At 38.0% G+C, this 26,762-nt stretch overlaps 1 protein-coding gene across 1 annotated transcript in view; it reads left to right on the top strand.

The window, feature by feature from the left end:
• Positions 1–26,005, top strand: part of PDE6H (phosphodiesterase 6H) — a 113,711-nt gene extending 87,706 nt beyond the window's left edge. The window contains exons 2-3 of the mRNA XM_044071430.1: positions 8,805–8,845; positions 25,664–26,005. Coding sequence (XP_043927365.1) covers positions 8,805–8,845; positions 25,664–25,740 — 118 coding nt within the window. The 3' untranslated portion in view covers positions 25,741–26,005. The remainder of the gene's footprint in view (positions 1–8,804; positions 8,846–25,663) is intronic.
• Positions 26,006–26,762: the final 757 nt, after the last annotated feature.

Here is a 26,762-nt window from a genome sequence, read left to right as displayed (position 1 = left end):
TGTTTGCATAAGAGAGAGAACCTATATTACCTGTACTATGTTTCATTTCTTTTTCTGCTGTCTATTGTCTCACAGCAGGTATCTTGCTGTAAATCTGTGTCTAATCCAGAGTTGTATATTTTAATGCCAAAGGGCAAGAAGATGTTCCGAGGTTGATGGAAACAGAAAAGAGCACTTAAGCAGTTTTTATCTTAGATAAGATTATTGATCGACAGTTCTGCTTTTTGATCTGAGAACCTGATGCAGAATATTCAGGTGTTTCTTGGATTTTATTGTCTGTGTATTCTTACTCAAGGCAACATGAAAGACAGATTACATCTGCTGATAAAAAAGAAAACAGACTATGACAATTCTCAGTTAATTGGAAGGTGTAAATAGAAGATCAAAAGAAAATGTGTATCCTATCAGTTTGCAAGACACAAATATGTTTTGAAAATGAAAACACAGATATGTTTTGAAAATGCAAAAAGGTAATAATTTATTGTATAAAGTTTTTGTCTTCCTTCACTCCTCTGCAACAGAAGGTGTTACAACCTTTTCATCTTACTTATCTTCAAAGGTCAAGGTCCTTTTAATGTTGAGAAAAGGAAGAATAACTGTGTATTGCTTTCATCAAAATTAAGGAAAGTTCTCAAGCTTGGCTCTAATTGGTAAGCTTCCTTTTGGTGACTTTGCAACTTGTTCGCTCCATTGACCACAACTGAACATTTCATTCTTAGAATTTCATACAGATCAAAAAGAAATTAAATGTTTTATCTTTCTTTTTTCTTCTTGTAACTCTCTGGCTTAGTAACTGTGAAATTAAAAAAAAAAACTTAATGTAAAAGTTGCAGATTTTTGCAACACATTCTGATTTTAAACCAGAGTTAGTTCTGTGAAATGTTTTATTACTTTATATCTACTGAAGTTATATCCCATTTTTCATCTTTTTTAATATGTCGTGTGAAACTCTTCACTGGTTAATTTTTTGCGAGAAAAGTTGTTTTCTGTGATAGCAGGAAAAATTAAAACAGATAAAGTGTTGAATTGACAAAATTGAATGTGGAGCTTATTTCAGGTCACCAGAGCTTTTTGTGTGTAGTATAAGCTCCAGCCATGTCACTTATTTATTTAACCAATTATTAGCTGGACTGATTTCTGCAAGAAGTGGTTGAAACTCAAGAGACGGGGATTACTCAGGTAGCCATAATGGGGGAGATAAGAAAAACCCACAAGACAGAAGTCATGCTTAAACCTCATATCCTGGACTTATTAGTAAAGATCTGCATTGCCGACCTGATCTGAAGATAGAGCTGAGTGCTGAGAAGAAAATAAATCCATTCAAACTGTTGAAGAGAAATATCTTGATAGAATTCCAAAAATTCAGCCTTCTGTGGCATATGCCACTACTATGTCCAGCCACTAGTACATTGCAAGCAAATCTCTCTCACCAGAGCTTACAACTGAGGAAGTAAACAATGCTATCAATCAAGCCCAGAACTGCCACAATGACTTTCCCGATGAAAACGCCAAGAATACAGGTACAAAACTGATACTGAAACTACATGATTTAATGTCTACATTTTGAATGCAGAGCAGATTACATAGAACGTGTGGACTGGCAAACTCATCAACACCATAATGAAAATGGAAAGCTGATGTGTGGAAATTGTGACAGCATCTTTTGGGATCAGTTTGGTTTACCTTCAGGGGTCTGGTTCTTTTTTAAACAGCTCAGTATGTAGTTGGATTAGAGAAGATGGGTTAGGAGGGTTGCTAGATGACATGGAAACCTCGGTTAAGATCCTTTTACTTGGAATGGTATGGAAGGAGGAGAAAAAAGTCACAACTGGTAAGTTAACAGGCATAAATATGAGAAGTCAATGGAACAGCAGAGAAAACGATAGGAATCCAGTGAAGATGTTACATTTTCTAGGTTTGAATGACATGAAATTCTAAACAGGTTAGTTAAGCATAAGTCTGTTCAACTGCTTTGGGAACATTTCATGCACTGGATGCATAGATGGTACTGCACATCAAGAAAATTGATTGTTAATCAGGCAGATGATAGTGTCCAGTGTTAGAGATACAGTGCATTCAAGCTGGAATTATTCATATGTTTTCGGGTCTGGCCCTCTAGAGGGGTATGGGATGCACATAGGAAGGAATAGGTATATATTTTTTAGAAAATACTACCACCCACCTGGTAATTTTTTCTACTAGAATGAAGAAAGAGGGGCTTGACTAAATCTTGAAAAGGAGGTATCCTTATATTGGCAGGTTGGATACATAGTTTTATTGCCAAGGACTGTAAGTTGGACCTCATACTGAATATAAGTGGTATTAGGGCTAATATCAGGTCTATAACTGGGTCTTATATGTTCAAGAGAAAATAAAATAAAGGTAAAGAAAGCTTGGAACAAATTAAGAATTTATTACAATATATGCAATTAAGTTGTTCTCACTTATGACTTACGATTCATAATGGATGGTGTATTTATTTTGTATGCATTGTCTATGATTTTCTAAAATGAATGTTTTGTAATGTTTTTACATTTGTTCAATTTCATAGGTTCATAGGTGTGTACTAGACTAATGGCCCTGCAGGCTTTACAAGCCTAGCCCATAGGATTACCCTGGCATCGTGCTACCCGACCTTAGTTCTCAGTGCCTCTGTCGAGTAGAGCCACTGGAGTGATCCCCGAGGTGAATTTTCTATTTCCCATCCACTCCACAAGATTTCTCTTGAAGACAGCCAGTGGGGTGTATGGGAAGTCTATTCCATAGCATGGGCAGTCTCTGGGTTATGAACCTGTCCCTCCAGCACATTCTGTTGATTGTGGTAATGAGGTTGAGGTCTCTGGAGTGTGTGGTGCGGAGGGATCGGGATTTCTTTAGATGTAGCATTTCTAACACAGCTGGGTCCGACATGGCTTTCTAAGTCAAGCAGAGATCACCTCTAAGTAGGCAATATGAGACAGAGAATAGTTGGAGTTTTTTTGAGTCTGTCCATATTGGGCAAGTGTTTAAGGCCTAAGATCCTCTTTGTGAGGTACTTTTGTGGCCTCTCCAGTTGTTTCAGGTGTCTAGTGAGGTACATGCCAAATGGGGGATTGTACTCGATGATTGGCCTAATGAGGGAAGAGTAGAGGGAGACAATGACCTCTTTCTTCCTGGATGCAAAACCCTTAGTAATGAGATGTGCCACATAGAAGGACCTTCTGGCCACATTGGCAATATGGTGGTCAAAAGAGAAGTTGCTGTTAACCTGTGTTTCCAGGTCTCTTATAATGCCTTCTGTGTTCAATGGACTACTGGGTTTTTCCCAAAGGGGGTGACGACACATTATTTGGCATTGAGCTTAAGGCCATGGGTCTGATACCAGTTGTTGGTCTCAGTGAGGCCTTTCTGTAGGATGTCAACATCACTTGGGAAGTTAATAATAGCTCCCAACTTGCAATAGTCTGCAACCTTTGTCAGCCTGAGTCCCTTTGTGTTGGCCTGGACTTCAGAGAAGTAGATATCAAACAGGAGAGGACTCAGGACTGAACCCTGTGGGACTTCACTTGTGACTGGTCGGTAGTCTGACTTGGAGTCAGCTATTTTCACACTGTGGGTTCTATCTGTGAGCGAGTTTGCAACTCACCTAGTGATATAGGGGTCAATGTCTACTTTGTGAGTTTTTCTATGATTATTGAGTGGGGAATGGTATCATAGGCCTTGGCCAGATCAAGGTAGCCTGTATGAACCATCTTGCCTTCATCCACAGCTCTGGTGACTCAAAGAAATCGACCATGTTGAGCAGGCATGATCTACCTTTCACAAAAAAGCAAACTGTGTGGGATCCAGAGTTTGAAGATTCCCTATATCCTTGTTTATTAGGTCCATAATGATGCATTCCATAGCTTTGCATATCAGAATCATCAGGCTAATGAGGTGATAGTTCCAAGGGTCTGTAGTCGTTCCTCCTTTGTGGAGAAGGATTACTGTAGCAGTGCACCATTCAGTAGGGACAAAGTGTGAAGTGAGACTGTGATTGAACAGGGCACACAGGTGAGGTGCCAGTTCACTCTGTAGCTCATGTAGAACACAGCCAGGGATATTGTCAGGTAACATAGAAGCTGTATTCTTGGCCTTGGATAGTGCTGTTTTATCCTGTGCAGCAGTAATACTGGGTGCCTGGCAATCTACTGGTATTGTTATTGGTCCTCTGGGGGTGGGGGTAAAGTTGACACTGAATCTGTCAGCCAGTATATTGGCAATATCTGTTGGCTCAGTATAGGAGGTACCGTTGTGCAGTAACAAAGAGCAAATCTGAGTATTGCCATTGAGATTCTTTACATAACTATAGAAGGCCTTGTGGTTGTCTTTACTATCTGCTGCAATTCTATTTTCATAGCTAGCTTTAGAGGATTTGATGAGGAATCTCAACTTTTTGTTGAGGCTGATAAGGGAGTTTTTCCAGTCTTGGGACTTCACCTTATTCTGCATTAGTTTCGTCCTTCTGTTGTAGAGTTTGTTTATGCCAGGGGACCACCAGATTGGCTTCCTTTTTTTGTAGGAAAGCGTCTTGGTTCTATTGGGTATGGCGAGATCCATGTATTTGTGTAAGTGTTCGTACAGTGCATTGGTGTATGATTCGGCAGTCATGCAACTATTCTCCATTTGCATTGCCGTGAAGTTAGCCACCTCTGTTTTTAGGAGCCCAAAGTTAGCTTTGGAGAAGTTTTTCATGGTGGTTACCTTTGCAGGGGGGTGGGGGTGGAAGGGATGTGGATTTCCAAGGTGATTAGTTTGTGGTCGGATCTAACCTGGGAGGAGTTGACTTTTGGTGTAGAGCAACAGTCACTCATGTTAGTAATGACCAGGTCAAAGATGTTGCTACCTCTAATGGGGGTAATAATGAGCTGGTCCAGGACATTGGAATTCATGTATTCCAGGAAACGTTGGGCAAGTGTATTGGTACATGAGTAGTTTTCTCAGTTAATGGAAGGGTAGTTGAAGTCACCCAGTATGAGAGTGTTAGGTTGGACCCTAATATTCTCCAGGGTGCTTAGGAACATGGAGTGTGAGTCTTGGGACATGGTTGGGGACCTATAGCAGGCTATGACCTGAATCGCTGTCTTACCCAATGTAAGCTGCACCTGAAATATCTCTGATGTATTATGTTGGGCTACCAGTCTGGAGGTGTGCGCATCCTTTAGGAATTTGGAAACACCGCCGTCTTTGGAGCTTCAGTCCAAGTTCTGGGGCTGAAAGGTGTGGAATGAGTTATAGCCTGGTAGTGCAGGGGTGCTTTACAGCACAAATGTCGAAGTTCTCCATTTGAAATTTTATTGTGCTTAATAAAAAAACTAGAAAGAAATTGCTATAGCATCTGATACTTCCAGTTATCATTAATTAATTATTTAATCTTTGTGGACTTCTTTGTTTATATAAATTAATATACTGGGCAGTCAACATGAAATTTATAACCTAGCAGATGCAGGAAGAGTATGAGGAATATCATAAAGGTATGCAAATTTCCCTTCTATACAAATATTTTTACAGATTATTAAGCAACTGTGCAACCTAATAACTGCAGCTGCTCAAAGACAGCTGCTCTCTTCACACAAAATAATGTCATGAAAAATATGCACCATTGTTTTATCCCTGCTCTCTGTCTTATTAGCAGTTATCAATAACCCCATCAAAGATTATGCTTCAATTATTTTTATTACATTTTTTTCTCATTTGTACTTTGATTTTAATGGAGTTTTGTCCCATGAACCATGATACAACCGAACTCTGAATGGAACTGAGATCACTGACGGAATGACTTCCAAATTCTACAACCCTGAATTTCTAACTGAAATCAAATGTAGCATCAAAGCAGTGGTTTGAAGTCTTTGTCATCTTTGAAATGCAAAGAGATCTAAGCCACTGCCCTCATCATCCATTGCACAACTGACTGTGTCATCCTTCCACACACACCATTAATAAGCAATTATCTAGGATGCTATTCATGGCCAAAGCATTTCAAAGCCTGTGACTTTAAGATTAATATCTAGAATATCAATGTGCTCTATCAAATCTTGAAAACTTATACATGTTATCTTCAACTTATTCTTTAGGGGCTTGTGTTAGATTATCTATCTGAAACAATAAACAAAGATGATGATGGTCCTTGCATGAGCCAGTATTGTGCATCCTTCAGGGAAATGCAATGGTAAAAAAATGTATTTTAGATATACAAGTAGCGATTTTAGCCACTTTTCATGGACCACTGTAACAAATAAATAAATGATGTCAGATTTCTTTAATTAGCACCTTGTATAAGTTCTACTATTTTTGCACCCCTCTTTTTTAACTGCATAAAATCAGTGCTCATTACACAAGCATGGATGCATCACCTAGGTAACTAAAGATAGCCATCTTGCCACTAGCCCAGTTTACTCTAGATACTACAAACTTTGAACAAATTGGACCTGGATATGAGCAACCAAGAGCTGAGCATAATATTAAAGACTAAAGAGTTGTATTTAGTAAATGAGTGTGTAATAAAAGAGCCTGTTTTTATTATAACATGCTTAGTGTACAGTTAAGGTTAAATTTAAAGGTCAATGTAATGTATGTTACTTCACTAAATGTGAATAAAATAAAACATAAAACATAGTAAGCACATATGTGCACACATATAAAATATAGAATAGGGCATTCATTTTATATAGTATGTAACTTAAAATATCCCATCAAAACTTAGATCAGTGAGTTGTATTTCATGTACTACATATTTCTTCTCAAAGGTACTTTGTATAAATACTTCATGGGAAACAGAAATTCATCCGCAGTATATATGTTTTTACAGAGCATTCTGGCAAACAACATACGTCGCTGACACCTGGCCACCTGAGAAAGTTGTTTACTAAAGTTTTTTTTATATTTAAGATTGCCTTAAGTGTTTATATTTTTATTTTTCTGACTACTGATAAGTGATGCATTTATACTCCTGATGGCACTTTTATCACATTTGTAATAATCAATACTGTACATCATTAAAATTCCTCTCACATGAATCTGCTAGCTAGACAATATTTAGGTATGCTGTATAAGACAAATGTTGGATACTAGTAATCGAAAATATCACGAGAGATTTGAACACCTGACTCTTTGGGTATATACAAGTTGTTTTGCAGATTATCTGATTCAAATGCAGAACTGGTAATGTTCCCTTTTATTGAAAGCATTAGACCTGCAGTGGTGTAAATGCTTTCATCTTCTTGATTACCAACAAGGCATTTCAAGGTTTAAGAAAACAACATAAGCCAGAGCAGCAACTTATTTAGTCTTTGTTAAACTCACTTATGGAATAAAGAACTGGTTATATTCTCTGTAAAATATGACAAAACTCAGTAGAAGAAAATGAGCAATTCATAATTTAGCCTGAATGATGGAGCACTGCTTGGTTGTAATGGCATAGCCTGAGTGTCCAAACTATTGCATGCCTTCATGGGTAAATATATGAATTATTCCTGACTACGTGATGGTGTACTGCTATCTGCTGCACAATGCCATTATTTTTAAAAGAAGCATCTTAACACTTTAAAATAGTGCTACTGTATTACAAATACACTGTTACTTTTCATCTCTCTTCACTAATGCAAATCATCTGGGATGGAATTAAGATACATTACACACGTGCAGACCCTTGAATGTAGGCATGCATTTGCAGTACATCTATGGGCTGCAGTTTTTACCTCTATAAGTGTGGTAGAAGAAAGATTAGCATGTTTTGGAAAAGGAGAATTTAACTAGAGTTTTAAAATATAATTATCTCTAATCACATGGGAACTGTATGATAACTTAAATGATTATTTATGCTATATTAAAAAAAGATACATTGCAGTTTTGTTCTGAGAAGTGAGTAGTAGCCACTCTGATCTAGTTTTAGACCCACTGTTAGACTTGTTGAAAAGTATCAGTATATATCAGGTTTTATCTCCTAAATGGAGTGTGGACTTCAGGGTAAGGTAAAAAGTCTATTGTGTAACTGAGTTCATGTTCATATAAAAATGATATTCACAGCTCAGTTACCTGTATGTGGGTAACAGTGGTGTTTAGTGTATACCCTGCTTATAACTATACACAATATCTTTGCAGCAAAACATAACATTCATCTGGATAAGCATCCAATTCCTTGGTGTTCTTAACCCCAGTCAGACACTACACATGGCAAGCAATGTTGATAAAATCTCAAGAAAGAATATTTCACATTTCATTACTGTTTTTAATAAAGCAACCTGAATATAGACATGTTTTGTAGAAAGGACATGAAAATAAAATCATTTGTTGTTTTATTCATTCATTTGTCATTTTTAGCAGAAGTATATTGATGGTGAGATATTATAACACTTGGGAGATTGCCGTTTGGGTACTCTTTATAGATCTAAGCATCCTGTAGTCAAATGAGAGATGATTTAGTTAATTCTTATTTTGTCCTGAAACGGAGGGCAGATGTTACTACCATTGGATGCTTTGAATTCCATTTACTAAAATCAAAATATTAAAAAACAGTGCTTTTCTTTTTCAGCTATGGATTCAGAATGATTACAATTCACAGATATGTTAACCTGGAATTTTATTTTACTTTCATGCTTTGTACATTATATTAAAACATATTAATATATTTGCCTTTGTAGAGGTGCTTCTTGTTATCTTGTTGGCAGAAACAAGAAAAAGACTATCGTTTTCAAAGTCAGAGACATAGAATGAAAACAATTGCTAAAGTGTATTTACCTTGAATTTGATTTCTTTTTCTTATTTTTTCTTTCATTTTTGTCAATCAGATTTGGTGATGATATTCCTGGAATGGAAGGATTAGGGACAGGTAAGTCTCATGGATATCTGACAGTATTTTTCTGGTCATTAATTGTCTTTTACTTGCAGAAGAACCTTCCAGGTGCAGTTGAATCTTCACAAATTTGTGGAACATGATATTCTTCAACAATATGCCTGCTTTGCTTCTGCTGTTATAGCACAGTCTCACTTATTGTTCTAAACCAGAATATGCTGCATAATAATAGCAATGGAGCCACAATGCCACTTCTCAGGTGTAAATTATGTGTTGAACTGGGTACCTATTTTCCTATCACTCCTCTTCGTCCACCTGGCTACTGTCAGGCAGGCACTGGTATAGAAACAGTCAATAGGTTAATTCATACCAGTTTTCTCACCATGGACTCTCATCCAACACAACAACTTACTTTATATCTGCTTTGGACAAATAAATGGAAGAGGGATGGTACAGTGTTTCTGACTTTTAAGAAGCAGTTATTACCATAAGCCAATGTGCCATCTTGCCATTAGCTCCATTTATTCTAGAAATGAAAAAAAAAACATTAACAGATTGCCCTAATATATGGGCACTGGATCAGTTTAGTAGATATCTCAATGGTAAAATGAGGTTTGCCAGGCAGATGTATTTGTCCTTGAATGCTTGCCTGGGTGGGAGTGTAGGTTTAGAGCTACAAATAGATAATGGTAGGAAAATGGAAGGAAGAACAGTTTCAGGAAGGGGTAATGCCAGGTCTGGGTGGTGAGGTCAGGCTAGAAGGATGTTATATAGGCAAGTAAAGGAGGAAATTACATTTAAGTGTTAGTGAAGGGGGCATCCGACTCTTTCATGCTCATATTAGGGGTCCGTCCTTGCCATTCTTGTTTAATTGTGGGATGTTAGTTTTTGAGTGGGTTGCATTTGTGGGATTAGTGAAAGTAGGGGTTTTCCCTTCTTAAAAAGGAAAGTTACATTCCCCCCCTTTCTTTCCTGATGTCAGCCTGGGAGGGAGCAGTGACTTATGCTTCTCCAGGCGGGTGTGACTGGTCTGTATGCAGAGACCGGTATGTTAGCATTGCTATGGAGAATTTATATATATTGTTTGAACTCCTAAGTTCAAGTTTATTGCTGTTTTTAAAGACTCATCCTATATTGTTTTATATCTGTAAATATCATGTATCATGCTACTGTTTTGTATTTACTGTTATTGCTTCTTGACACTGTTTTTTCGTTTCTCTTGCTTGACTGTTTTGGTTCTCTCTTGAATGGAAAAAGAAATAAAAATAAATAAAATAAATAAATAATAAAAATAAAATAATAAAATAAATAAAATAAAAATAACAAAGAACCATAACAATCGAATGAGCCACAGAAGATCGAGAGTTCAAGAAAGACGACGACAACAGGCCCCAGAAGAGAAACAGTTCAGAAGAAGGCGACCCGAGGATGAGACGAAAAAGAAGACCCGAAAATGGATGATGGAAGGCTGTGTGGGTGAATTAAATGGGCGACGTTAGGTGTGCGAGTATGTAGGGTGTGAGTAAGGTAAGTGTGAATTAAGTGGGTTAGGGTGGGTTAAGTGATAGTGGCGGGAGTGTGCGGTAATAGCCGTTAGTTAGGGTTGGGAGTTAGGTTAGGGTTTTGTGGTGTTTGTTTAGTGTAGGTTTAGTGTGGTTTTGAGGGATTTGGTTTGTGTTTGTGTTGTGTGTGTGTTGGGGTGTTTGGGGTTTTTTTTATCAGGTAGAACCATATATATATATATATATATATATATATATATATATATATATATATGTGAGCAGCCTTTAATGCTGCCCATTTGAGTTTGTTATATTGATTACTTTTGGTGTGTTAATATTCTAACTGCTTATAGAATTAGGCATAAGTTTACTAGTGCTGATAAAATCAAATGTACTGAAGTTGTTAATAAAATTCTGGCTGCATGGCTAAGAAGTATGTTTATTTGTATCAGCCAAGGGTTCATGGACAAATTCAGATGATCATGAGATATGATAGAATCTACTCTACTTATGATTACATATTAGTTATCCCTAGTCGGTGCATGATCACTTGAATATGCACAGTGTCGTTTTATTCATCAAAGAATAACAGGGTTGAAGCAGGGCTTTAATTCACACACACAGATGCAGACTAACATTTCTTAGTATGTCAGCCAAAACATATTGCCTTCCTAATGCTATGAACTGATTAACTTTTTTTGTTAAGCAGAACGACAGGAAATGCAGGGCATTACACTATTTAGTAGAAAAGTGTTGGGTAATCACTGAGTACAGTCTCTATCTGTAATGAAATGCTGTTGTCTGAGTATTACATAGACAAGATATTTTTAATACATTTGCTATCATTCATCTAGTGTAGATGACCAACTTATCCAACAGGACAAAATTAACTGAGATTCCAATAAGGCAAAAAAGTTATTCTCAGGTACAATACTACTGATCTACGGATTTCAGGTATCTTTAATTTATATATTTATGTTTTAATTTGCTTAAATTAAATATATGTGTTCATTGAAGATATGCAAAGGTCACAAGCTAACAGGACTGAATTTATGACCAAGGCTAGTTTTAATGTCTGACAGAGTAGTACTGCATAACTGTTATAATGACATCTTGTCATTGGCCTCATTGTTACCCAAGAGTGCATAGCCGGCCTTAAGCATAGGCCAACTAGGTGGCCACCTAGGGCGCCACTTTAGTAGGGGCAATTTTCCAGTATTTATTTGGTGTGGGTAGACCAGGATGGGGTACTGGGTGGTATGGTGGGGGGTGCCGTGGTGCCCTTTTGCCTAGGGCACCAGTTGACCTAAGGCCGCTCCTGCAAGAGTGTAACTAGGTATCTGCAAGCATACAGTGCTGAATCCTTTATTTTTTAACTCTTGTCTACATAATTGGGGGTTGAAATACACTTAGTTAGGATTCCTCCATCAATTCTATGATTTGATTTTTAATTGCAAGGCAAACTGATTAGTGGATTAACAGGTTCACTATGAAATCTCAAAATACCGAAATCCCGAATTTCAGTATGATTAGTGAATTAACAGGTTCACTATGAAATCTCAAAATACTGAAATCCCGAATTTCAGTATTTCGAAATTACATAGCTGAAACCTTAAAATCCCAAAACTCATAACTGCGAAACTCAAAATCCTGAACCTACACTACACACAGAGCACACGCATAAACATACACACAACTTCCCCCCCACAAGCACACAGACAAACCCAGACCACATATAAGGAGGGGGGCAAGCACCTCTGCACTTCCCATGTGGAGGGCTTCATCCCACAAACCACCCTACTTATATATACTAACTCCGATATCACGCAAACAGACACACAGAGGTAACTCACACCCACACATTTTACAGTCCCTCGCACACACACGTCACAGTCACAACACACACTGACATACACTATAACCCCTAACCAACACACTTACACATACATACATACCCGAACTAACACCTAACCATTCACACACCACAACACCAGAAGCGCTAATTCAAAATCTCCGTACTTCGGGATTTTGAATTTCACGCTTTTGGTGTTACGGGATTTCAAGGCTTCAGTGTTATAATTTAGAAATACTGAAATACGGGATTTCAGTATTTCAAAATTATGAAGGGAACCTGAATTGAGAGTACTGACAAGGAATGCTGTGCTCTACTGAAGAATAAACTGCAAAGGACATTTGGGGTTAATTCAGTAAGGGAAGCTACATTCTGGATTAAGCCCTTTGGTGTACAGGGCAGTAAACAATTCCATATATATACTGGCTATGCCCCTGTTGCCACCAAAGCACTCCTCAGTACAGCATTCGTTAAAGGAATGTTTATAATAAGCACACAGTTTGTGTTATGCAGGGTGCAATGTATATTGAGTTGTTGCCACCTTTGATAACCATAAATCCTTACCATAGAGGATAGCTACTTTGCGTGGTTAAGTAAGGTCAGTTATGGAAAATATAACACTGTTAAATTCAGACCACTAGCAAGGCATTTCACATTTGAAAGAAAAGTTATCACTGACTGCCATATGTGACCACTTCTCTTCACCAGTCATTATTATAAGGAGATAATATTGAATCTTTGTGGCAGAGCGCATCAAGGAGGGGAACAGCCCTTACCAGATGAATTTCCTTTGTTATCTAGATTCTTCACTGATAACATTTAAGCTGCTCTTCAGTGGAGAATAATAAATTGTTTTACCTGGCAACCATATTTCCAGAGAGTTGTATCAGTATGCACTCTGAAGTATAATTCTTTCATTATCTAGTTAGGCGTGCTGGAACAAAGGGTCGACTTGTTGCTTTGCTGATAGAAATCAGTTTGCATTACTGGTTGGTAGGAGAATCTGTGGCATCCTGCACTGCAACAGGTACACAAAGCACTGGAAATTGTTATGGGAACAGGAGTCACAGTAAGTTTCACCAAAGAACGTGTTTGTAGAAAATAACAATAGTCTTGGGTGCTGGCCAGTAAGTGAGAACTGGTGCAGGACTATATACCATAAAACACGTTACCACAGCTGGCCTAATGCCAATAATTGTTACTCATCACTGAAAATAATTTTTCATTTGGTATACTTACTGGCCACAGTAGATGATATTCATCTCAGTTCTGGATCTGGCCTAGTAAGAGTAAAGGTACATCTGCCCTCCCGCCAGGACCTGACCTGCTTACAAGGTAAAGGTTTGATGTGATATGCTGAATGCAAGGAGTCTGATGATTACAGTATCAGACATCAAGGATGTAATTGTACATACCTAATGCCATAATAGAAATTAAAATAAAGCTAGGTAAAGGATAATTTGTGTAGTGGTTTACATCACATACCAGGAAAATCACATTTTTTTTGCAGCCCATCATACATTCACAGTGAGACATGACCCACCTTGCTACACATCACTGGAATCATTCACACTGGGACACTTATTGGACACACACCAGGACCAGATACATCATCACACACATCACACACTTACATCACGGACTTTTCTACGCACACATCACATCACTCACACACATCATCACTGACCAGTCTTGCTACACATCACTGGAATCATTCATACTGGGACATGACCAGTCTTGCTACACATCACTGGAACTGGAATCATTCACTGGGACCAGTCCAGTCTACACACATCACTGAATCATTCACACTGACATGACCCCAGTCTTTGCACACATCACTGGAATCATTCACACTGACACATCACTAGAATCATCATTCATGGGACACATGACCAGTCTTCACACACATCATTCACACTGGGACATGACCAGTCTTGCTACACATCACTGGAATCATTCACACTGGGACATGACCAGTCTTGCTACACATCACTGGAATCATTCACACTGGGACATGACCAGTCTTGCTACACATCACTGGAATCATTCACACTGGGACATGACCAGTCTTGCTACACATCACTGGAACGGCACCATATTTTTGGCATTGAATGAATAATGGTACCCAGCACAAAACTAGGTATTCATAAGATAGCTAAGAACATGCCAGAGCATTTTTTTAATTTGGAACCAAGATAAGTAGAATATCTGCAAATTACTGGCTGCCCATGAAGAATAAATTGATTATAATGCATTAAAATGATATGCCTGTGAAATTGTCATAACATTTCTTTAACTAGATCAGCTATGCAGTAAGGGATGGCTGGCAAGCAAAGACTAGAGGTTCATAGTTAGTAGACATGCAGTACTGAAGAACATTAAGGAACCTAGCCCAAATTTCCAATTGCTCCAAAGCACTGTCTGTTTGCGTGACTTGCTGAACGTCACATAGTAGATTAATGAAGGTAGAAAGATTCAAACCCTGTACCATTGCTACAGGAAGCAGCTCATTAATAAGCTATAGCTTTAGTCCTTTGCACTAAATGCCTGTGTAGCATTTTCTATTTACATGCAAAAATCCTTCACATTCAGACCTTTTAGAGTAAGACTGTATCCTTGTAATATGCAGCAAAGACTACATAATGGATGCTAAAGATCAAGTTGTTCTGATCATCACTCCAAGTAAAGCAGACTCTATGACTCAACAAATGTCAACCCCATTGCAGTTGCTGGAGGCTGCAAAGAAGATATTGCAAAAAAATATTTCTAAAAGCATCATGTTTAGACCGTATTACACAATCCAGGTTTAATAATGAATTAATTAATTGTTAGTTCAATGAATAAAGCAAAACAATTACAGGCAATATAAATGGCTCAGCAGCTTTTCTTCAACATCCCATAAATCATACAAAAACTAAAAATATAACTCCATATAACATACTGTTTTTTTTTTTTGGGGGGGGGGGTTACATGCTTGCAGGATACCTACCTCTCTATGTCTTTTCTGTTATCAGGAATAGCTATCCCTTCTGATATCACTCAGTGCAAGTTTGATATGATAATGTTGTATTACTTTAACATGCACCTCTGGAGTCAACAGAGCTAGATTGTGGACAAATGGGGTCCTATATAAGGTAATGAATCAGGATCCCAGCAGCCCTAACAATATCCCATTATTTGGCTGTATCTACCCATTTACAATAAGCACTTTTCAAACCTCTCACTGCCCATAACATTTTCTTCTTTATTTTTATAATTATCATAGAGATTTGGATTTTATTTACACTTTTACTTCAAAATTTACAGACAAAAGTGCTGGAAGACATTTTCTAAACAAAAAAATAAATAAATAACACTCTCACACTCAAAACAGACAGCAAGAGAACCAATAAACTTCTCTTCCCTTAAAACTCAAATTTAGTGAAAATGCAGATGGCAATCCATTAAACAAGAGACGTGCTGGGATTCATACTCAAATAACCTATAGTGAAGTACTAATTAGAGTCTATATGAAGGGTGCAAAAATTTAAAAGACAAATGTATAGTGCATTGATTAAAAGCCTGGCATAGCATACTAGACACAAGTGTCCCTTTTCTGGAGCGGCCGAGGAAAACCGTCTGATGAAGTAACTTGACTGAGTCACATAAAAGACAAATGAAAGCTGAGGCAATAAAACCTTGTACTGCAAGAGGCACCTCCTTAACAGCCTATAGCTTTACTCAGTTGTACTAAGTGCTAGACATACTCTTGCAGTGAAAACACAGTTTATTTGACACTTGGGTGCCTGCAGAAAACAAGCTGAATTAAAAATGTATTCATACTTAGAATATTAACATTAAACTAATAGACTTCATGCTGTCCATTTTATTCATCACTAAATTATAAATACACTGTCAACATTATAACATAACGTTTTTGTAAAAATGCTGTGATGACCTCATATTTCTGTACATAGAACTGACTTTTCTATACATAGAATTGACTTTTTCATGTTGACATGTTGATCTGTATCATGTGTTTCACCATGTAACTTTCTTACTTTCACGGCTGTTTACTCTATCATTACGTATTAACTACTGCTGTAAGTAGTCTTGATGTACTTGTAATGAAGCTTTTCTCCCCAGGCCTCACCTGAAAACAGGCTACATTTGCCGAGTTGGATTTTCCCGGTAAACAAATGTAAAATGAATAAAATAAAATAATAAATAAATAAAAAATAAGGAAGCTGAAGATTACATCCAAATAACATGGCTGATATGATGATACTCCTATTTACTACAATCAATTTCATTCCTTTACACTATAATTGCTGGTTACTAGGCTTGTAGTCCAGGGGACCTTTGAGTAGCCTAGCCCAAATTTCAAATTGCCCCAAAACACTGTGTGGTTAAATGACTTGCTCAAGGACAGGACATAAATATGAGGCAAAACCATAGATGTTCTGCAAAACTAGATACAGATAAGAGCAGAGTTTGCTAAATAAAAAAAATTAACATAACAGGTTTTGCACCAACATTTATGCTGTGAATCACAAAAACTGTGAGACTCTGTTGACTGATATTAACTGCCTGTAATCCTGAGAGATTTACAAAATAAATCAGTGGTGGTCTTGCAGTTGTTGTAGAGGATTAAGGCTCTTACAGTCTGTAACCAAGGTTCAGTGTTTGATTTAGGCAAGTCACTTTAACTGGACAGTGTCCCTCAACTGAAGTATTGTGTATACACACACACACACACACACACACACACACACACACACACACACACACACACACACACACACACACACACCACACACACACACACACACACACACACACACACACACACACACACACACACACACACACACACACACACACACACACACACACACACACAGCAAAAATAAAAGGCCTAATGCAAAGCTAGAAATTCTCTCTCCCAGAATCCACCTGCCGGCTCTTTAAGTGCATTTCCTCTCTCGTTCAGCTCATTGTCATTCTTCCTCCTCCTGTTGCAATATAAAGGGTTTATTTATTTTGTAATGCTGAAAAAACGTTCTGTTTGCTATTCATGCCATTCAAGTGCCCAGTTGCCCATTCTACATGAGATTAAATCTCGTGCCATCTCCTGTAAGTATTTGGTCTCTCTGCCAGCTCATCTCATTGGCTTAAAAGCTCAAAGCATTTGCTACTAGAAGTGGCTGGAGCTGCTGCATGCCAGGCAGGCAGAAAATCCAAATTTTATTGGTTTGGACACTGAGCACTAATGTTTTTATTATTATTATTTTTAATTTTATAGGAAACTTGTCTTTCTTTTTTTTTTTTTTAATTTGATGTTGTATGGCCTGGCCCCCAACAATTACTGGGACTAAGGCAGTTGCCTAGGTTACCTTCTGCTAGATCTGGACCAGATCTCTTGGCTATGAGCTTATTAAGAATCTATGAACCTATGTTGCTTAGAAGAGCCATTAAAATTCCAAAGTTTTGTTACACAGGATTCAGATCTTTAGGCAGACTACAGCTAAAAGTGAAATGACTGGTAACCATTCAACCCACTAGAGTGAGTCTGAATCACTAAGTCTGAGAAGGCTAAATCTCACAATATTCCCTTTTCTCCAAAGTATGATGATCTCGGAGTTGGTATATATATATATATATATATATATATATATATATATATATATATATATATATATATATATATATATATATCTATCTATATGGGATCTGGACACATGCTCGACTAGCATATGTCCTAATCACAAAACATCGAACACGCATACACGAAAGCGCTTAACATTGATAAGCACTTCCGTGTATATGTGCCTGTTTCATAGATCTTACTACAGTGCGGGTAAGGGAAAATTCCCTTTTCCCCACTGTAGTGCAATCTCGGAGTGAGAATAATAAAGTAGGGGGGGTGGGGGTGCAGGGGGGGTGAAGCCCCCCTGCAGAAACGTAGATTTGTTGTTTGAACTGCACTTACATGGAAGCGCTTTTCGATGTTAAGCGCTTTATATAAAAGTTCAAGGGCTGGGGGGCTTGATCTTTTTTTTTTTTTTTTTTTTTTAACTTGTCTGCAGTCGGCAGTTTGAGTGCTAACATTTCAAAAGGGAACCTGCATCTTTACATGTTGGCCCACAAACAACAAGGAGCAGGACTGAAACTTTAAGCAGGCAATACTTTGACTGTGTTGGCACAAAACTCCCCAAGGTATAATTAATTTAGTGACCACTCCCTAGTTTTCTATCTGTACATTCCTGTTCGCTATTAGCAGTGAGTTCAGTAACGACTGTCAGTCCATCTCCTCTGAAGATGAATCACCTTCAGCCACTTATCCTCCTTCATTGATCTCCTCTGCAGTCTTAACAGTTAGCAGAAGTCAGAGTAGCACAAATTGATCCTGGGCTTCCTTAGACAATAGGCCACCTGGACTGAATGTTTGCTTCCTGTGCCTCCACAGAAAAGATACCTGGAACAGTTGCATTTACCAACTTTGTAAAATATAACCGATCATTATAAAAATTTAATAAGTATTTATTACATTACTTCAAGTCCAGATTCTAAGAACATGTTTTATGATTTAGCAACAACTGATGCAAAAAAGCATATAATCAGTCATGTATAACTTAAAAAAATGACAACTTTCATGTGATCACATAGAAATAACAGTCATAGCTTATGATTACTGTTGTATTGCATTACATAGATAATAGCCTGTGTACCAGAATTAACTGATCCTAAAGTAAGTATCTAAATATGCACATTTAATTCAAAGTTACCACTGCAGATAATTTATAATACAACTTTGTACAAAACCATTTATAGGTTCATAGGTATATAGGTAGGTACTAGGCTATTGGCCCTATGGTCTATATAAGCCTAGCCAAAAAGGTACCCTGGCTTTCGCCACCCAAGAAAATTATTTTCTTGTGACTCTGTTGAGCAGAGCCACAGATGTGATCCCTGGAGTGAATTTCCTATTTCCCGTCCAATTATCAAGATTTTTCTTGAAGAGTGCTAATGAGGAGCTTTGTTTGATATAGATAGGTGGTTTGTTCCAGAGTATGGGAAGTCTCTGGGACAGGAATCTATCCCTCCAGCATGTTCTGTTTATTGTGTTGACAAGGTTTAGGTCCCTAGACCATGTAGCTTAGAGGGATTGGGATTTCTTTAAGTGGAACATGTCCAACAGCTCTGGGTTTGACATAGCTTTGTATGTTAGGCAGAGATCGCCTCTGAGTAGGCGATATGCGAAGGAGTAGAGCTGGAGTTTTTTGAGACGGTCTGCGTAGGGTATCTGTTTGAGGCCAGTAATCCTCTTTGTGAGGTATTTCTGTGGGCTTTCCAGTTGTTGTACATGTCTTGTGAGGTACATACCAAAAGGGGCGTTGTACTCTATAATGGGTCTAATGAATGATGAGTAAAGGGGAGCAATGACCTCTTTTTTCCTGGATGAGAAACCTTTTGTGATGAGGTGTGCCATGTAGAAGGATTTCCTGACTACTGTGGCGATGTGATTATCAAAGGAGAGACTACTGTCACCTGTGTCCCAAGGTCTCTTATTACACCTTCAGCCAATGTGGTAGTTCATAGGTACAGAGTTTTTACCAAAGGGGATGACAATGCACTTAGTGGGGGATGGTGTTGACTGAACCATCTTACCCTTCAATGAAGAGTGGGATAACCATCACTGTGTGGGTCCCATGGATGCTGTTGCAGTACCTCTATTGCTTGTCTGCATGGGTTTCATGAAGTTTGCCACTGCTTTGGAGAATTTTTTTACAGTGGTTTCCCTAATGTGGGGTGGGGGTGGGGTGTGGATGTCTAGGGTGATTAGCTTGTGGTCGGATCTGACCAACGAGGAATTGACCTCTGGTGTGAAACACTGGTTACCCATGTTGGTAATGGCCAGGTCAAGGATATTGCTGCCCCTGGTGGGGGTGTAGATAAGTTGATCCAAGGCATTGGAATTTATGAATTTCATACAACTTTGAGCAAAAGAGTTGGCACATGAGTAGTTTTCCTAGTTAATGGTGGGGTAGTTGAAATCACCAATTATTAGGGTTGTGGGTTATACCCTAATATTTTCCAGTGTATCAAGAAATGAGGGGTGGAAATCCTGGGGCACTATAGGGGTGGCAAGAGCCTTACCCAGTATCCAGAATCCCAAGGGTGACAGGTGCAGGCCATCTCTGGTAAAGCATCATGGTCTGTCGATCATGTCATCCCAGGCAGACTGATACTGGATTCCCTTAGAATGACACCAGGAGCTTAGCCAATTTTTGAAGTCAATCATTTTGTCCTTGTACTGTGGTATCATTCTAGGTGATGGCTGGATGCTATTCAGGGCTAGGGTCATGCCTGCCTGGGCTGCAAGATCGGAGTGCTCCTCCATGTCTTCTTTCATGTAGTCCAGGGAGGTACATCTCAGGTCATTCACACCAACATGGACAATGACAGAGTTATATTTGTACTTGCTGTGGAGTGACCTGAGTGTGTGCATTATGTGGTGGATCCTGGCACCTGACAGGCAGCTGACAGTAACTTTCTCCTTGTTTAGACTGATGAGTGGAACATCAGTGTGCCTGACTATAGAGTCACCTATGACTAGAGTGTTGGGTACGTTGTCATGCCTTATGGGCAGTGGATGAGTGGCACACTGAGTTTGTGGGCTATGTGTCATTTGGGTTGTGTTGGGGGGGTGGAGGTAGCTTGCGTTTCTGCTTTGGAGGTCTCTGTTGCTTGACAGATTTTTATTGACAGCCTCCATGAATGTAGGTGTGTGTTTTGTATTTCTATGTGTTTGTTTTGGTGGTGTAGGTTTTGAGGGACTATGTGATGAGTGTGGTGTGGTGCAAGTCTTTACCTTCTCCTCTTGACTGTCTAGTCCAATCTTGGGTGAAGAGAGCTTTGCTTCCAGTTTGGCTAGATAAGTGCATCTCCCACAGGTTGTAGTTTTGGGTGGTAAGAGGAGAAGGTTGTCTGTGTACATGAGACAATTGCTGCATTGCCCCAACATGTTCAGATTTATTAGGTAGACTGAAGAAAACACCAGGAGCTGACTCTTAGACATTCCTGGATAGATGCTTATTTATTAAGTACTAAAAACTGTTTTTTTCTATACAAGTGAAGAAAGTTGAGTGTTGTAGTAATTTGTAGCTTATTTAGTGCTTATGAAGAGTTCTGAACAAGTGCTGAGCTCAAAGAAACTGATTTGAGTGCTAAAGCTAAAAAATTGTCTAGTTCTAAAGGAAAATTTGAAGAGCAGACTTTATGGTGCCAGGAATAGTTTAACCCTAGCTGAGCGGCGATGCATAAAGTGTATTTTTTTTAATATAACAGTAGCAAATGAGCAAACTGTTTTAAACAAATTAACCAATTAACCAATAAAAAGCTAAAAACTGAGCCCCGTTCCAGCAGTCTTCAATCAGACAAGTTCTAACTGCACACTCCTGCCACTAGGGTGCAGGGGAACCTTCTCCAAAAAAGATGGCCTGGATTAGTGCTCAAGTTATACAAACAAAGCTAGATTCAGCAGGTTTGAATTTAGTCTATGCTACAGCAAACAAGCTGTAGCAATTTCAGAGAGAAACAGTTCAAATAAGCAGGCACATTAAGCCTTTAACCAGAAACTCCCAGCTCAGAAGGGCAAAATCTACCCTCTCCTCCCACCAGAGTGCAGACCATACCTTCTTAATGTAAAATAACTGGTCTGAAGCCCAAGTGCTTAAACCAAAAGGCTTAGAATAACAGTTACAATTTAATCAGGCTACTATCAAGCAGTAATAAATGCAGCAGAATAAATACAATTGAGTACTTTTAAGAAGAGGCAAAAGCAAAATAAAGTAATAGAGTAGGAAGAAACACAAATACAGTAAAAGTAGATGAATAAAGTGCTATTTTTTTAGTAAAGTGCAAGAAGAGAGGAAGGAGGAGCAGAAGATAATTCAAGGTTAAGAACCTAAGTGGGTTGGTCTTCTCAAATGTTCTCCCTGTATTAAGTAGAGTGAACACTAGACTGGGAGGGGGTGTCCAAGATCAAATTTACAGTAGGTGCGGGCAACTGCAAAGCTACCAACTATACCAACACCACAAGAATAGGATGGAAGGGGGGAAACAACAGTTTCAGGACAGATGACAAACAGAAAACAATTCCAGAAAATATCTAAAATAATTCAGTCAGGCAAAACATAATTCAGTGAGGAAAATTAAGACAATGCAGAACTCTGAAAGGTTAAAATGCCAAGAAATATACTTATCAATCAGCGATATATTTTCAGATTGCTTGAGAATCACACTTCAGACAGAACATCAGGAGTTTCCAACAGTGTATCATGTGAATATAGGGATAATTCCAGTCAAGTAACCAAACATACCCTACAGGTGTGCAGTTAAGTCATTCCCGTTAAAAATGGATTGCACAAAACCTGTTATATTTCCAAATTATCATTTTTTTATATTGAAGAATTGTGTACTTGATTTATAAAATGACACTGCATTGCATTACATTTGACTGATGACAGAAATAGAATATAAACCTATCTAGTTTGCCCTTCAATTGTAATTGACATTCTGCTTCCCTATGTTCACCCTTACCCTGTACTATGACTTCTTGAATGCCTCAGTGTATTATATGTCCACCCCCATTCTAGCAGTGCATTCCAGTGCTCGATGATCCTAAATATGAAGTGCTTCAATAGATCAATGGGGTAGATGATTCGTGTAATTTGTCACTTGTGCCCTCTCCTGACCACCATGAAATTCCTATTTAGGATTAACACCTTTAATTTCTAGTATGATATGGTGCTCACAGATCATGTTCTCCTATGCCTCCTAATTAGTAGTAGAAAGATCTGGTAATATATTTTCCCTAGTTTCATGTCTTAAAGTAAAAATACCTCAATCTCAAACTCCTGACACAAAAGGGGCATGCAAAAAGCAGTCTGGAGCACCTCAAAAGCAGGTGTTATGTTAGGGGTGAAATTCTACTCAACCTCCATTTACTCAAATGTAACCAACTCATTGGTCACACAAACAATGGGGTAAGAAGCAAGCGTGAAACAATGAGACTTTCAGTTTTATATATATTTTGAAATTTAAGACATGCTTCACCATTCTCCTCCATCTGTCATGACCTTGAGAAATTTACACAGTGTTCATGATTTGGCATTATTTCTGGAGCCTGTCTCTGAGGATACACCCCAACATTATATTTGCTTCTGCCATTGCATTCATGCTCTACTTCTGGTGGCCCAGTGATAAACACCCCCAAATCCTTTTCTTTGTTCACATACCATTTCATTCCTCCTCAGCTAATTCCTCACATGAAGGTTTCTGTGGGCAGGTGCAATATCTTGCATTTTCGTTACTGAATCTCAACTTTCACCTTTCTGTCCTCTCAACCAGCCTTTCTAATTTTTTTGTATTCTCTTCTACTTGGTCTTTACTACTACACTTCACTTTTGATATAAAAGAGGTTTCTGTCAAAAGATATAATAGTTTATAATAGATCATGCACCAGCTCTGTGGACTTATGCCCTATCTCACTAAGAAACAAGGTATGCCATAGCAGAAAGGCAGAAAGAGCATTCTGTATTGCCATAGCCACAGAACTCCAGATTAATGGAGAGAGGAGACATATAACACTGTGTCATATACAGCATCATGATGTAGGCCCAAAACTATTATGCTCTTTCTCTACCCTGTAACCCAGGACTCTGCACAGAACTTTTGGAAACTTTTGCTCTACTGATCTGAAGGACTAGGCCTTTGTACCTGAGGGTACTTTGTGGTATTCTGGCCTCTCTCCAGATCACAGATTTTCAGACACTGTGGCATTTTGCCTAACAAATACCATACCATGTTAGAACAGATCCAGCACAATGTGAATTGGACTACAATGACTCACGTAGTCAGCTCAAGTATCAGTCATTTGGCTGTGGCATTGATTTTGTAGATTAACTAAATTATTTAGTGTAGTATTAGATGTGCTAGATCACTTATCTGGTTATTGACAAGCAAACTGTGAAGAACTGTGAAGAGGAAAGCATTTATGTTTACTGCAAGCTGTCCACCAAACTTCTCTGGGAAGGGCTCATGTTGTTTGATAGTTAAAAATAGAATTAATTTCCCTGGTGAGCAAATGTACTGTCATGCATATCCCTCTTTTTGGATGGCATGCATGGTGTCTGTATTGGCTACTACACCTGCATTCACCATTCTGCCTTAGAGGTGGAGCTGTTGCAATAGATAGACTACTGGACATGCAGCTTGACCTCTATGTCGGACCTGGAGTTGCAGGTCAGACCTATAGTTACAGGCAAGCTCCCAGGTCCAACATTATGATGAAGCAGCTGTGCTTTAGAATTTTGGCCAGACTTGTCGATCCTGCTGAGTATGCTGGCAGTTTTGGCACTACTTTTAGAACAGGTAATAAGATTTATTGACATAGAATGTTAGTGAATCACATTACCTTGTCTTAGTGAACAGGTCCCTATTCAATTCAATACCTTCCTTGTCATTGAAAGGTATTGAATTGGGTCAGTCTTACTCACCCGTGGATGTGGGGTTTTGTTCATTTGTTTGTGTAGGATGATGATGGAGGCTATTCTTTGTCATTATGACAGCTTTTTGGAATCCAGGCCACATTCTTGTCTGATAAATGCTGCCTATTACATAAGAGGTAATGCTTTTGATGTTGTCAGCATAGCTAGGATGAATATTAATGAATATTTTTCTTGTTTTCAGAATAGAAACACCGCACACAGAAAAATATAATTAAACCAATTAGTATTGATTAATTATATCGTGTACGCGAGAACTGTTTTGCTGATATAATATTTAAAACATTTAATTGGTTTAGCTATTAATGGCTTTCTTTACTCAAATAATGTGCAATAGATATTAACTGAGTATTTAAATTATTTTGATACTTTATCAAAAATCAAGTTCTATAATCCTTGACATGTTCTATCACCCCCTGGGGGGAGGGATTGGCATAGTGATTAAAGTCTTTACCTCAAAGATAGAAAGTACAGAGTTTGTTTCTGACTAGGGATGTTATTGGATAGGCTTGAAATAGTCTGCAGACTGTTAACCTAGTATTTACCCAAGAACCTATAAGACAGACTCTGAAAATGTATAAAATATTGCTGAAAAGATCAAACACCTGTGAAGATTTAATGTCATTTTTATGTTATATACAGCTTTCCTTGCATACGGCAGCATAAGAAAGCATCATTAATTTATGCCAGTAGCACGTTATTTTCCAGTCAAGGGGTTGAATTCATATAAAATCAATCATTTTATCCTTTCACTTCCTCTGCAATAATAGACTTTCATACATGAAATTAGAATTTCAAAGTATTTTTCACTTAGAGGAATAAGATGTACAATTGTGAAAATGGAGCAATGTAATTAAACTAGAAAATGAATATAATGACCTAAGAAGCAGATTAGATGACTAATCTATCGTCACATTAATTTGTTTCTGTGTTTTCCTTATTTCAGACATTACTGTAATTTGTCCATGGGAAGCATTCAGCCATCTGGAATTGCATGAGCTAGCACAGTTTGGAATAATCTAGGAATCAGAACTGTAAGCTCATGTAACCGACCATATGTGTTCTTTGTCACCATATGATGATGTCATATAAGTTGACCAATGCAGCAATAATGGAAACTCACCTTGTCAATACCTCATATGAAGAAGCTTGGAATCAGTCAGTCACATAAACCATTAACACACACCGTGCTAGAAACATTTTCTGAAAAATAATGAGTATATGTTCTTTTAGTATATACCATCTTACTTATATCAGTCATTACAGAAAAGATAAACTATTTTCAAGAAACATGTAAACTTTTGTATTGAAATAGATTTTTAAGTATCTGTAGATGCTTGCTGAATAAGGTATAGAAGATGAAAGCATAAAATGATGATTTAAATATCATTGTTTAATGGTAGAAAGATATTCCAAATACTCAATTGTAGTGAAATATGATGCAATTTAAATACTTTATATCCTTTAAATGAAAATGTAGAAGCAAACCAGAAAATGTGTTATTAAAATATTAATAGTTTTGTTATTGCTTTATACAAGTAACCCAGAAAAGAAACATAAATCGAATGCATTTTGAAGCTTGCAGTAAAACTGATGAATACTTCATGCAAAAATATTGTTGTCATGATGCGGTCAACTTAGCGAAAGTATATGTAAAAACTGAAGCCTTTTTGCAATGACTAGATAATGGTTTGATGCACTAGCTTTTCATGATTGCTTCTGCCCTGATGTACAGAGTCTGTTGTTTTTTTTTAATTTACATCATCAGCATTAACTGCATGCAACCATATATGACACCCAGAAATATACAGACACTTCCATCAATAAGTATGCAAATAGATGGAAAATCTCTTATTATATTATTGGTTACTTTTTGATGCTTATAAACAAATGCTATTTAAAATCAACTTCAGTGGATCTCATAGTTTAGCTGGTAGTGCATTCCTCATCAAGGCAGGGTTGGTTAGAGGAGTATGATATCTTTGCGGTCAGGCTGATTGCCTTCAAGTTCTAACATGGGCATTGCAGTGCAGCATGATGGGTCA

Source organism: Protopterus annectens, chromosome 1.part0 (assembly GCF_019279795.1).
Source record: "Protopterus annectens isolate FY-2018-M chromosome 1.part0, PAN1.0, whole genome shotgun sequence".
Classification (NCBI taxonomy): domain Eukaryota; kingdom Metazoa; phylum Chordata; order Ceratodontiformes; family Protopteridae; genus Protopterus; species Protopterus annectens.
The sequence above is the reverse complement of the archived record's forward strand: the minus strand, read 5'-3'. Positions and strand labels throughout refer to the sequence as shown.